This window comes from Trachymyrmex cornetzi, unplaced genomic scaffold (assembly GCF_001594075.2).
Source record: "Trachymyrmex cornetzi isolate Tcor2-1 unplaced genomic scaffold, Tcor1.1 scaffold83, whole genome shotgun sequence".
In the NCBI taxonomy this organism is placed as follows: domain Eukaryota; kingdom Metazoa; phylum Arthropoda; class Insecta; order Hymenoptera; family Formicidae; genus Trachymyrmex; species Trachymyrmex cornetzi.
In genome coordinates this window covers 3,887,693-3,900,273 of record NW_017300169.1, presented here as the reverse complement: position 1 = coordinate 3,900,273, position 12,581 = coordinate 3,887,693, and the positions used below count along the sequence as shown (strand labels likewise).

The following is a 12,581-nucleotide window of genomic DNA, read 5'->3' as shown; positions in this document are numbered from 1 at the left end:
TCACGGATTAAAGCGGATCATACGGACGCGACGATGGGATACAAAATAACATCACGTCCGCGACATGTGCCGGCCGGTTCGCCGCTGGCGTAAGAAAGATGAATCGGCTGCCAGATAAAAGCGGAGCTGGGCGTCGACAGATATTAAAACGGGGTATTAAGACAATAAAATTGAATTAATAAATTAATAATATTAATGACATAAAAATATGCGATTATCTAAAAATTATATTTAACAAAATATTTAAATAATTAAACGTTTAATAAAATATTTAAAAATTATAAGGTAATAAACACATAAAAATTAAAGATACGTGGTCTATACATTGAAAAAATAAACCTAATTAAAAAAAATATTTGTTTGAATAGAGTTCTAAGTAAATATTCACTAGATGTAAACATATATTTATTTGATACCAAAACTATTAAAATTTAACTATTTTTTATTGAGTAAATATTTACTTAGTATTGCTCAAAGAAATACGTACCAAGATTTAGTAAATTCTTTTTCAGTAAAAAGAATATCTAAGAAAAATTATTTTAAAAGTTATTACGCTGCATTACACTCAATTTAAAATAATTGCCTCATATTTCTAAGATATCAGAACAGTGAGGTTTACTAATAAAGTTTGACACGAAACGTATATAGATAAATCGCGGGGGAGACGTAGCGAGTTTAAACGGAAGCTAAAACGAAAAGTTAACATACACAGTCGGGGAAGGGACTCTGAAAGAGTTAATAAACAGTCACTAACGCGGAGAGGAGCGTCGTGAAAGCCTCGGATTTATCTGCGGCCCGTGTAAGGAGGCATAAACACGACATTCGGCAAGAAGATCGCGCGGGCTCGGTTCACAGGACGCATCCTTCCTCCCGAGCGCACCCGGACAACGAGGCATTCAACGCTGGGATTCTAACAGTTTACCGGAACGGTAAACCGCGAGAGAATACTCGCTGTCTCCCCATTCGTATTCCGACGATAAGTCGTAGACGAGCTTCCTCTCGTTTGCGAAATTTCTTTGTAACAGAAGTCTCTTTGAGCGGCGAACTGCAACTGATCGGTGCGTTCCGCCAATTTTACTTTCGGAATCGTATGTCTTCGTCGATTATTAATAGATTCGTTTGTTAGTTGCAAAAAAATCAACTTGCTGAAACTGATACCACTCGTCTAAAATTTCAACGCTATTTGCTCCACATCTTCGCGCAATTCTCTGAAATGTATTGCATACTGTTTCTAATTTCGATATGTAATTGAATTTTTTCAATAAAGGATTGAATGGATATTGATTAATTTGATTCAATAAGACAGTCTTGGAATGCATGATATTTCTCAGGTAAGTAAACTATATTCCACACGCTTACAGTAATAATAATATAGTAGGTATTTACATTTCGCCGTAATTATTTAATAATTACGATACGCATATGTTTACATATATGATGGTAGAATAGAATATATATAAGCATAATTGCGAAATGGTCTTATCTTTTGAAAGAATATTCCATAATAAATCGAAAATCCATGGCCCGTAGAAATTAACCAATAAAGATATAGATAATGAAGTAAGTTTCGATAAAAACATACATTTCAATATCATATATATTAAACAACTATCCTATCATTTAACAAATTGTTGATAGAGATTATCGATGTAGTATAAAAAAAAGAAAAAGAATTATATATCTAATCTATTTTCAATATATTTGAATTATAGTTTAGTTGAATTCTTTTTAGTTAGAAATTACGCAATATTATATTTTCAATATTACACAATAAAAGTCATGGAAGAGCGAAAATTTACTTGAAATATAAAAATTTTTTTTCGTGTCAATTAAGGAAGAAATGCCATACAAATGGAAGAAATTCACGAAGAAATAATACTACGAGCCATTTTAATGCCTAAACAGAGAAACACATCAATCGTAAAGTTTTTAAGGAAGTCGAGATAATTACCGATGACGTGATGGATATAGCTATATTCGCTTTTTTACATTGCGTAGAGATACCTATTATATCTCTGGCCGCGTTCAGAGAGCGCGCTATCAGTGCCATTGCATCATTCTATCCTTGTTTCATGTTTAATAAAGATAAAACAATACAATAATTAATAGTACGCTCTTGAACGCAATAACGCCTCCAGCCTTATCACATATTTACAAAATGTTGACTCATTCCATGAATAGGATGAGTCAGGCTGCGAAGCATAATCTGATTCGTCGAAATTGCATTTTAATTTTGGATTTAGTTTTATTGGCACATTGCGAAGTGCAATCAATTTGTGTATTTCTATTTGAGAGATTCTCTGTAAACGAGACTAAACAAATGTGTTGTAATATACGCACACACACACTTCTTTGGATGCATTTGAATACAATCAATCGTAAAAGTGTAGAAAATTCAATAAAAGGAAGGATATCAGCACCGCAAAGAAGAAACTTGGTTTCTCATACTTATGTTTATAAGTCAGAAGAGAGCAAATCTGATAAGAAAAATGGCAGGGAAGCCACTGCGATTATATGTTCCGTCTTGCGCACGTGTCTTATGCGAATTGAGATTATTCGTTAATGGCTAGAGCGCGTAAAATTTGCAAGTATAATACAGCTTGTATCTTACAATGAATCCTTGATATAAAAATCTATGAAACTATCCACAGTTTTACTGGCGAAGGTTCCAAGCCGCGTGGAACCGAATGGAGCTCGGTCTGCACGAATTTGAAAGATTGATCGACAGGCAAGTATAACCTATATCTTCTTTCTTCATGTAATCCTCTTCTTTCCCGGATGTATGTAGGTCATTGTAGGTGATCGTTACAGCTCTCTCTTTCTCCCTTTGTTTCGTGTAGCTTGAAATACATAGTATTCTGATTCGGACTTATTCCATGGCTATGCTCTTCAGCACATAATTCACCGTGTACGCAAACGCCGCGAAGCCAATGATGACAACGAGATTTGCCAGTGCGCTGTGCAGTGGGCTCTGATCTCTCTGGAACTGATCTCGTATCAATGAAGAGACTTCGGATGCAGTGGACTGATGCCTCGCTTGTTTCTCAAGTTCTTTCCGACGTTCCAGTTCCGTTCTGATCGTCTAATCGATCAACAATAATATTATATCAAATTGAGTTTCCTAAATTGTTATATCATAATATGCTATTATTAATACAGCTTCATTACCTCGACAGTTTCTGGAAAGAGTTCGCAGAACATCTTGTCCCTCAAATTATATTCTAAACTTTGTGCAGCCAGCTGTCTCTTCTCATAATCTGTTGTATTAATACTGCCGAGCGTGGGACTCTTTTCAATCTGTAAACACAAAACTATAATTAAATATCTTTTCGAAACTACATTGTCGAAATATTTCTAGGAATGTACCATAAAGCTGAGTAAGCCAGTAAGAATAGTAGATACGCTCCACGCTGGATTCCATGTATCTGGATGGAAGTCGGAAATGGACAAACATAATCTCGTATTGACTTTAAATCGGCCGTTGGGAGTGGTCATGTAAATGCTAGGAGGTTGGAATGGAAACTCTCCTGGAAATATGAGTTTTCCATGATAAAATCCACCCTCGTATGGTGTTTTTTCTGGTCCTATGACCACGTAATGCCTGAAACAAGCAGGACATACATTAAATCATTCGTAAACAGCTGATTGACGATTAGTTAGTAAATACTAACTGACAATAATATAGCGTTCAATGGTCGTGTTTAGTAGAAAAAACAGCTTTGCAATGATTGTATTCATTAATACGATTGGTCCTATTCTTCCTCACTGGATCCAAATAAATCATATTAAAGAATCTTACACAATTTGCAAAGATGCTTTTTCTACGAAATGCAGTTAATATTATAATTTCACAGCAATTATGTACTAACTGTTATGTATTAACTGTTATGTATTAACAAATTCATTCACTTGCATTACACTAGATTAGTGCATATATAAAAGTAGCAATACATGAAATTAACAAAGTTAAATGTAGAAACATTTTAAATGATTAAATATTCAATAATGATTAGCTGCTTTCAATTTACACACAAGTGAAACTCAGTTTAAAGTGAGCTGATTGTATTTCGTATTCAGACTAATGGCATCATTATTATTTGCTTACTTTGGTAAAAAGTTATCACATGACAACACAGGTTCATAATCTTTTTAAAGTGAATTTACGAGACTAACTAATGCCCAATTTCTTCACTTCCAGATAAGTTGCAGATAACCTTATCTAGAAGATATCTCCATTGTATTCTAGGAGATATCTCTTGGATAAAGTTATCCAGAGGTGAAGAAATTGGGCATTAAGCACACAAACCCGATCTTGTGCATATTATAGGTAAAAACTCAGTTGAATCTCACTTGTAGGAATATAAAAGGGATGCGCATTCAACTGAGTGATAACGTCACAAATGAGAATTATTTGAGTCGGTGTAAATAGAAAGCAACTATTATCATGTGAATTAATAGAGAATATACATGTACTATTTCATTGTCAATGTTGATTATATTATAATCCATTTGCCAATGCATTTAGATACCATATACATAAAGTAGTCTTTAATATATGTACTAATCCAATGTAGCGTGCAAGTGGCTGAATTCACTATTATATTTATATTGTTGAATGTAAAGTAAACAAATTGACATCACAAATTGATACAAATATCGTTCTATCTTTGTTACTTACTGAACTGTCAAAATAGAATGATATTTGTATCGACTCGAGTTACTAAATGGAAAACGCTCATTGATGTCGGTGTTTACTTGATAGCTCGTTTAACTAGGTTAGACTTACCATTCCAGGATATTCGAAGGCACTGGCTCCGCAAGAACATACGGCACTGGATCTCTTTTAAGGCGCAGATAGTCCTGTCTCAATCTGGCAGTCGCACTGTTGGTCTTTCTGTTCATCCTTACCATGTAGCCCAGTGTTACTTGCAAACGGACACTGCCAAAGACACGCTATTTTCTCCACTTGGCGTAAACCAGATTCCTCGCCTTAATGGTTCAGCTCGTCGTTTCACGCGATGTTTACAGATTGAATTCTTGCTCCGACTATCCAGTCCTCGTCCTCTCAACGTCAAGTTGCGCGACCCTCGAGTCGCATTGCGGACGTCCACGTGGAATTGACCGCTGCAATGTTCTTTGGTACCCGCTTGCGTGGCCGAGACAGACGGTGTGATGGCACGAGGTAGGGTTACGTTGTGCGGACCGATAAATGTGTAAATCTGGCGATAAGCACGGGAACCTGAAATTCCTGAAAAACGCTCAGTTGTTCGTCGAGTTGACGGGCGTTGGACTGGGTGAGAATGAGATGAGCTGATAAGCGCTCGAGTGACGTATTACCTCGGGGAAATGAAAGCGCGCGCGACCGCCGGTCGAAACAGAACTTGACAGCGCGGCGAGCTGTCGCTGTCGCGCGACAACGGAAAACATCTGACTGCGAGATCCGCTGAATTAATTCATCTCCGGGTGCAGGGTTACCACGCTACGTGCGGAAAGCGTAACCTCGAGTGCGACTTGCACGATGGAATGCATTTGGCGCGTCTTTTTCGAAGACTCTTTTATAGCGCGAATGCAAAATAAATCGCTAAAAACACGTACAGTAAAACACAGATGTCGATAGAATTGCGATTTTAAATAAAAATATAATATTAGCGTAGTAATAGAGATATATAGACTACAATTCGATATTTACTGCCAGTACTTCAAATCTATAGTGCACGTAACGTATACCATAGATTTTCACTATTGGTAGCCAAAATAGGTATACTTGTAATTATAGATTGTATTAGCCTAATTTAGTCATACTTTTAATTTGTTGTAATTATAGATATATTTATAATTTACTTTTACACTTTTAATATTAACGTTTATAAGTTTTTTTTTTAGAAGCTATTATATATTAAAAAATTATCGTATGCTGATGTATGTACTGCTTGATAAGTTAATCATTAATTATAAGCTAACTTTTCAAGAATTACTTAACGTAAAATTTAGAATTGACTTATTCAAGGCTAGAATTATTTACAGCATAATTTTTAATTATATAATTTGCTTCTAATTTTTTTTCTACATATTAAGAAAAAAACCATATTTACAAATAACCTTTACACTTCCAACATTACGTTTTAACATTATTATATTACTGGTATTACAGGTATCGCTTCACCAATCATAGCTTCTATCCAGAAATTCTTAATGCCAGTATCAGTACATTGTCGTTGTGCATGTTTTGTACATGATAAAAAAACTTGCGCAATGACAAATTAACGATACAAACACTTGTTGTTAAAAGGTACTGAATAGGATTAATCGGAGTTTGATTGAAGTCACTCTAAATTCCTAACAGAGTCGCGTCGCTAATCTGGTACAGTGAACGGGGCTTAAGACCCGTGACAGTCGCCGCCTCCCACCGTTGCTGCCTATCATTGAGAGAGTGGATGACGACGCGATCACTGTGCGATTGTTGACATTTTGCTTTAGATGCCAATGTAAATCCGGTTGATCCTGTCTCTCCACCCGGGAGCTCGTCGTGACGCTTCGGTTTGTCAAATTGGCATTCATCTTTTAATCCATTTCGTGGTAACCATGAGCTCACCAATATCTATGAGCAACGCTGGACCACCGACTACTGCCACTGGTATGGAAACAGTGGTGGCGGTCGCCCTGGGCGCACTCGCCGCTGTCTTCCTCGGCGCACTTCTGGTGCTCTTGGTTATTTGTCGTAGACAACGCTGCTATTACGTGAGTCCAGTGATAGAAGAGACAGAGATACTAGGCAAGAAATATAATGATCTTCAATGTTTCCAGAATCAAAAGGATTCTGCGGAGTTGAGCTCCGATCTGCTCGAAGGAGAGAACATCACTGGTTTGGGATTAGATGTGTGGGAGAGTGAAGAGTGGTTGGCGGGTGCTGAAAGGTAAAAGGAGAATCATAAATAATGAAGAATTAATAATAATAGTAGATAATATTGTATGTGATATGACATTTTTATCTTTAATTCAAGTTATCTGCTATTTCCATTAGTTCTTCGCAACGACAAAGAAATAATAAAAATAGTAAATAACGTTGCATGTAATATGTAACTTTTATCTATGGTTCAGTTTACAGATATCTTATATCTGCATATGTTATGAAAAATTTAATAAATTTAATGAAAATGCAACATTCGCGTTATTCGTCTTCCTGTTATTAACTTTGTGAGAGTTTAATAAACGTTATGCAGCTTAGAAAGATGATACTTTTGCGTTCTAGATGGGTTGACGATGCCACTGGTTTAGCTCCACCTTGTATAGCAGTGCTTCGATCTTGTCATTCTTTAGCAGCCAGTCTCACTACTATCGCTGGAACTGTCAACAGTAATACTGTTCCGCTGGAGATAGTGGATGTAAGTGTGATTACTGTACATTATTATTGTGTTATATTCTTCTCACCAGTTCTTATTCTTATTCGTAGGTCGCCCGACGCATACCGCCTCGTGTAGATGACGTTGTTCGCAGTTTGTATCCTCCTTTAGATGCTAGATTATTGGAAGCTAGAGTGGCAGCTCTGGTGTTGGCTGTGACCCATTTAGCGTTGGTGACCAAACATGGCGTGCCTAAGAGCCAAGCCAGAAAACTGGCATTCATTGATCAAGCCCTGAACGACATGGACACTCATCTATTGGTGCTGAGAAACGCAGCGTTGGCCCAGGAAGTGGCTTGCTCTATCCCAGCCTCTACGCCAGTTTGAGTATACGTAAATTGATCTCGCGATGAAATCAAATCTCTGTCGCTACAGTATTTGTAATCATCGGATTATCTCTAGCTTATCGTAATTTTGTTTTCGTCACACAATCGCAACGAAAGCTATACATAATATGATCGCTAGATTTGTAAATATAGCGCTCAGTAAATTCGAACCATGTATCAGATGGCAATTACGCGAAAATGGGTCATCGCTGATCTCAAGGCACAAAAATGAACAAAGTTCGAGATTACTGATGGAGGGGGAAAAAACTCGTCAGTATTTTGTTAATTATCGTTACTATAAAAAGAATGCATATAAATATATATTAGGTATATATACAGCACACGTCGAAAGTATCGTGAAGGATATATTTTAATAATCGTTTTTAAACGCGGTGAAAATTCGTCAAGACATCTTTCGACATTTTACAATACACAGAGATATACGAAAATGACGTCTTCCATGTTACATTATTATAATTATTTATATACGTACATGGATAAAAATGTATTTTGGGACTATATAATCGATCGTACCTGCATATGTTTGTACACGTTACAATATTTTATATTCTTGAAGATAATCAAATTGTTTTAGATTAGTAAGAATTTATAATGAAGTTGATCGTCAAAAACAAATCACTGGGTTCTTTCGTCCTCTCTTTTTCTATATACTTATGATTATAAATGGAGTTTGTCGATAATTTATTTAAATTTGATCTGTATTCTCTTGTAATATGCACGAATTCTCAAATTTCTAGATTCCTACTGTAGTAATGCGCCACAACAACCTGCGGGTTGTCAAGGATTAATTTCGACCTTCTAATACTTCAATAAATTAACTAAGTGATGTAATCGATTACTGATGCGCTACAGAATAGCGCATACACAATACCGATTAACATCTTACAATTTTCCGAAAAAAAAAAAAAAAAAAGATTCCTATAAATATGGAGGTATAGTGCACTGGAAAGAAAGAAGCGGATCAAAATCGCAGCGCTGCCTCCATTATTTTCCCCGATTCGCCAGGTCCTGCCTCTTTTGGTTGTCGGACAGAACCTTGTCTTTAAGGTGCTCCTTATAATCCAAAATGTTGCCACTCCATTTTGTGACCGCCCCATTCTCGCACACCCAGATTTCTTCAGCGACCTAAAAATATCGAGTATGTAGAATGCGTCCACAAAACTTATAATTTTCTTGAATTAAAGCAAAGTCATACGGAAATGCATGTACCTGATTAATCAGTCTGAAGTCGTGCGATACGAGAACCATGCCGCCATCGAAATCATTGATAGCGTCAGCGAGGGCATCGATTGTTTCCATGTCCAAGTGATTGGTAGGTTCATCAAGCAGCAACAGATGAGGTACTTGCCAAGCCAACCAGGCAAATACAACCCGACACCGTTGACCATCGGACAATTGACGAATAGGACAAACCTAAATACGAGTGTATCCGATTATTCATCGTTCTTAAATATCATTATTTCATAAATTACGTACCTGTTGACGTCCAGTTAGACCATAACGGCCAATAATCTTTCTCATTTCTTCACGCTCTTTCACCTCGGGGAAAGCCTTCATCATATAATCGAGAGGCGATATATCTAAATCCAGTAATTCATGCAAATGTTGGTGATATCTACTGATTCGGAGATGACTGTTTTTACGAATCATTCCGCTTGTCGGTACTAACTGTAACGCGAAATGATCTTGTTAACAAAATTATATTGAGTTCTCGTTTACTAACAGAATATACATTCCCAACGTACATCACCATACAACAGCTTCAGCAGGGTACTCTTTCCTGCTCCATTTGGCCCAACCAATGCAATTCTGGTATCCAAATCAATTCCGAATTCTAAATTCTTGTAAATCCAAGGCGCATCCTCGTTGTAACGAAAACTAACGTTCTGAACCATAATAACGGGTGGTGGAATCGTTCCGCACGAAGGAAAATAGAAGTTTAGCACTTTATCATTAACAACTTTTTCGGTCAGACCTTGCGCCACCATTTTCGCTAAAGTTTTTTCTTTCGATTGTGCTTGTCTAGCCAATTTTGCCGAGCCGTGACCAAATCGCGCGATATAGTTTTTCATATGTGCAATCTGATCTTGTTCCCAGTTATATTGTTTCGCTTGATTTTCAAGTAATTCCATTCTAAAAACGAAGAGAAAGAAAACATACAAAGTAATAATATGATATTATAAGAAATGATTTATCAGAGCGATATCTTTCGCAACTCACCTTGTTTTCACGAACGCCTCGTAATTACCGGTATAATATTTCAATTGCTTCTTATTGACGTGGATGATATTGGTGCAAATGCCATTGAGGAAATCTTGAGAGTGTGAAATTATAACGAGAATTCGTTTATAAGTTTTTAGTTCTTCTTCTAACCATACGCAAGCATCGAGATCGAGATGATTGGTTGGTTCGTCGAGCAACAACAAATGTGGTTTTACATACAGTGCTCTGTAAAAGAAACGCAAAAAAAATGTTTTATATAAATAGAAATTTTTATAGTATTATATACATTTTATATACATATAAAATGTTTGCATACCTAGCAAGAGCTATACGCATTCGCCAACCTCCTGAGAAGTCTTTGGTAGGAGTTTTTTGCATTTTTGCAGTAAAACCCAAACCATGTAAAATATGGGCAGCACGAGCTTCAGCCGTGTCGGCTGCCATGTCTTCTAATCTCTCATATACATCCATGAGTTGTTCCTGTGTGTACGTAAAGTAAATTTATAAATAAAAGTCATCATTCTATTTCATGAAGATGTTTAAACAAATATTATTTTGTAAACAAACCTGAGCATCCTCCTCATCGCAGTCTACTAATTCTTCGGCAAGCTTCTCTAATCTCACGCGCTCCTCATCAACCTCCATCACGCATTCCAGAGCTGTCTTATTGCTTGCAGGCATTTCTCTAGTCAAATGAAAAATATCTATTTGCTCCGGAATAGGAACTTCGCGGTTTCCTAACACCGCCAACAATGTAGACTTCCCGGAGCCATTTAGACCTAACAATCCATAACGTCTACCGCAATTTAATTCCAACATGGTATCTTGCAGCAGTTCACAGCCATGGAAAGTAATAGAAAAATTAGATATCTTTATATCTCGGCTGCGCGGATGTGAAGCCAGCGAGCCAGTGCACGAACGTGCATCCGCGTTTAATCTGGCATCTTCCTCCAATTTCAGACATAATGCCTCTGTAAATATATTTATTGCACGTATGTTAATAAATGTTCAATGAAATAGGAGTGTTCATAAGCATAAAGTGATTGCAAAAACGGTTTCAAAAATAAAATATTTATTTATAGAGTACACACACGTATGGACCTTTTTAACTTATTGTAAGTATATACAATAATAAATATTATTTTAAAATAAATTATTTTAAAACATATGGAAATATTATAGAAAGAGAGAGAGAATGTAATATTTGAAAATAATTTAAAAAAATTATTTAAAAATACTATATTAAAAATTCTATAACTTTTCGAGATGTAAGCAATTAATATTACTTTCTTCTATTCAGTATTTTCTAAATTAATTTATTTTGTCATAAGATATATATATATATATCTTGAAAAACTTCTAGGAAATATTTACACTGAGAATTTAGTAATGTTTTGACAACCTATTAATACCAGAGCAACACGGAAATGTCAAACTAAAGGTTCTTTAAGTCAGAGAACTTGATATTTAAAATTCCTAAGATATATTTCTAAAAAATATGTTAAAGAACCTTTAGTTTGACATTTCACTAGATGTTGGCTGTCATTCAAAAATAATTAAGAAGCAGCTTGGATGTAAGTGTATTCGGACTTTGCAAGGCGGGAATGGGCGGGAATGGGCGGGAAGCAATGACAAGTTCCTTTGTCTTACCTTCGACGCTAATAGCCGTGCCGTTGGTGCCATTCTGCATGCAAGGGCTCTGCTCTTTGCCGTCCTCAGCTGCCTTCTGATTATTGCTCTGCGGTTTTTTGCCGGACTGCCTCGCCTTTGCGGCCTCCTTCTTCTTCTGCTGCTGTTTCTTCTTCGCGTCGGACGGCATTGCCTTTCACCTGGAATTTACTGGCGGTTGCGGTTACGGTATCCGTGGCGTGGAGAAGAAAGCCAGCGATCGGGCCACGGCGTTTTCGCGCGTTACGTAAGGCATAGGTTAGGCACGTGCGTTATTCGCAAAAGGAAAACACTACGGGAAAGGAAGCGAGAACTGACGTACGGCGTCGCATCGCCGATTAAGTCACGAAACGGTTGCGACGCGAAATAAGGCGAGATGAGATGAAACGAGATGGAACGAGTCCGAACAGGCGGTGAACAACCGTTGTAAGGAGCGCAGCGAATATGAGCGGATTCGAGAACTCACCTAGCTGAACAAACGAGATTCCAGATCGTCGCGATGCCTCTCGAGATTACTACACTTCCGTGTGATCCGCCTAGTGACCTAGTGAATCTCCGACCACACGCGAGATTGTTCGCGGATAATTATGAGTATCTAATTGTGCGCCAAAAATGAACGATCCGTACGACACGCGAATCCACACGTGCGTCGGACGAATGGAGGAAAAACCGTCAAACTTCATAGCAGAGTTTGACGCGTAAATGCCTAGATGACACCACATGTACCGAAAATCGCGTTCGGGAAGATTTATTACAAATATAATTATTTTAATTATTTTTACGTATACAATTGAGGATTTTTAAACTTGTTTGTAAATAAATGTGATGTAAACTTTTAGAATTATACCTAAGAAAAGTTACGTATAAATTGAAAAAATCGTTTCTTTCGGTGATATATTTTTTAATTAATTTTTTTAATTGAAGTGAAATAAGTACCTTTGAAG

The 12,581-nt window shown here is 36.9% G+C and overlaps 3 protein-coding genes across 4 annotated transcripts; 1 reads left to right on the top strand and 2 right to left on the bottom strand.

Annotated features, from left to right (window-relative positions):
- Positions 1–1,798: 1,798 nt before the first annotated feature.
- LOC108768870 (ubiquitin-conjugating enzyme E2 J2) lies at positions 1,799–5,480 on the bottom strand. Of its 2 annotated transcripts, XM_018519525.1 has the most exons (5): positions 5,338–5,480; positions 4,787–5,248; positions 3,367–3,601; positions 3,169–3,297; positions 1,799–3,082 (listed from the first exon to the last, which is right to left on the bottom strand). In XM_018519525.1, the coding sequence occupies exons 2-5, from the start codon at positions 4,909–4,911 to the stop codon at positions 2,870–2,872; spliced, it is 702 nt and encodes a 233-aa protein (XP_018375027.1). In that variant the 5' UTR covers positions 4,912–5,248; positions 5,338–5,480; the 3' UTR covers positions 1,799–2,869. The 2 variants fall into 2 exon arrangements, with proteins under 2 accessions (XP_018375027.1, XP_018375026.1); XM_018519524.1 differs by having other exon boundaries at positions 4,787–5,480.
- An 819-nt stretch (positions 5,481–6,299) lies between these two features.
- On the top strand, positions 6,300–8,667 carry Tmem98 (transmembrane protein 98). The gene is made up of 4 exons (XM_018519526.1): positions 6,300–6,738; positions 6,805–6,914; positions 7,250–7,382; positions 7,451–8,667. Exons 1-4 carry the CDS (start codon positions 6,583–6,585, stop codon positions 7,724–7,726), a joined length of 675 nt encoding a protein of 224 aa, XP_018375028.1. The 5' UTR covers positions 6,300–6,582; the 3' UTR covers positions 7,727–8,667.
- Positions 8,632–12,309, bottom strand: LOC108768869 (ATP-binding cassette sub-family F member 2). Its single transcript, XM_018519523.1, has 9 exons — positions 12,104–12,309; positions 11,620–11,798; positions 10,537–10,940; positions 10,286–10,449; positions 9,967–10,194; positions 9,492–9,879; positions 9,223–9,414; positions 8,956–9,159; positions 8,632–8,871 (listed from the first exon to the last, which is right to left on the bottom strand). Exons 2-9 carry the CDS (start codon positions 11,786–11,788, stop codon positions 8,731–8,733), a joined length of 1,890 nt encoding a protein of 629 aa, XP_018375025.1. The 5' UTR covers positions 11,789–11,798; positions 12,104–12,309; the 3' UTR covers positions 8,632–8,730.
- Positions 12,310–12,581: the final 272 nt, after the last annotated feature.

What these genes read in the sequence shown, in the direction of transcription:
- LOC108768869 (XM_018519523.1), bottom strand. Translation starts at nt 11,788, where the DNA reads ATGCCGTCCGACGCGAAGAAGAAACAGCAGCAGAAGAAGAAGGAGGCC. An exon ending in CACGGCTATTAGCGTCGAAG is followed by an intron (nt 10,941 to 11,619) that starts GTAAGACAAAGG and finishes ATATATTTACAG; the next exon opens with AGGCATTATGTCTGAAATTG. An exon ending in GTCTAACTGGACGTCAACAG is followed by an intron (nt 9,160 to 9,222) that starts GTACGTAATTTA and finishes ACTCGTATTTAG; the next exon opens with GTTTGTCCTATTCGTCAATT.
- LOC108768870 (XM_018519524.1), bottom strand. Translation starts at nt 4,911, where the DNA reads ATGGTAAGGATGAACAGAAAGACCAACAGTGCGACTGCCAGATTGAGA. An exon ending in CCTTCGAATATCCTGGAATG is followed by an intron (nt 3,602 to 4,786) that starts GTAAGTCTAACC and finishes TGCTTGTTTCAG; the next exon opens with GCATTACGTGGTCATAGGAC. An exon ending in TCTTTCCAGAAACTGTCGAG is followed by an intron (nt 3,083 to 3,168) that starts GTAATGAAGCTG and finishes TTGATCGATTAG; the next exon opens with ACGATCAGAACGGAACTGGA.
- Tmem98 (XM_018519526.1), top strand. Translation starts at nt 6,583, where the DNA reads ATGAGCTCACCAATATCTATGAGCAACGCTGGACCACCGACTACTGCC. An exon ending in TGGTTGGCGGGTGCTGAAAG is followed by an intron (nt 6,915 to 7,249) that starts GTAAAAGGAGAA and finishes TTTGCGTTCTAG; the next exon opens with ATGGGTTGACGATGCCACTG. An exon ending in TTCCGCTGGAGATAGTGGAT is followed by an intron (nt 7,383 to 7,450) that starts GTAAGTGTGATT and finishes TCTTATTCGTAG; the next exon opens with GTCGCCCGACGCATACCGCC.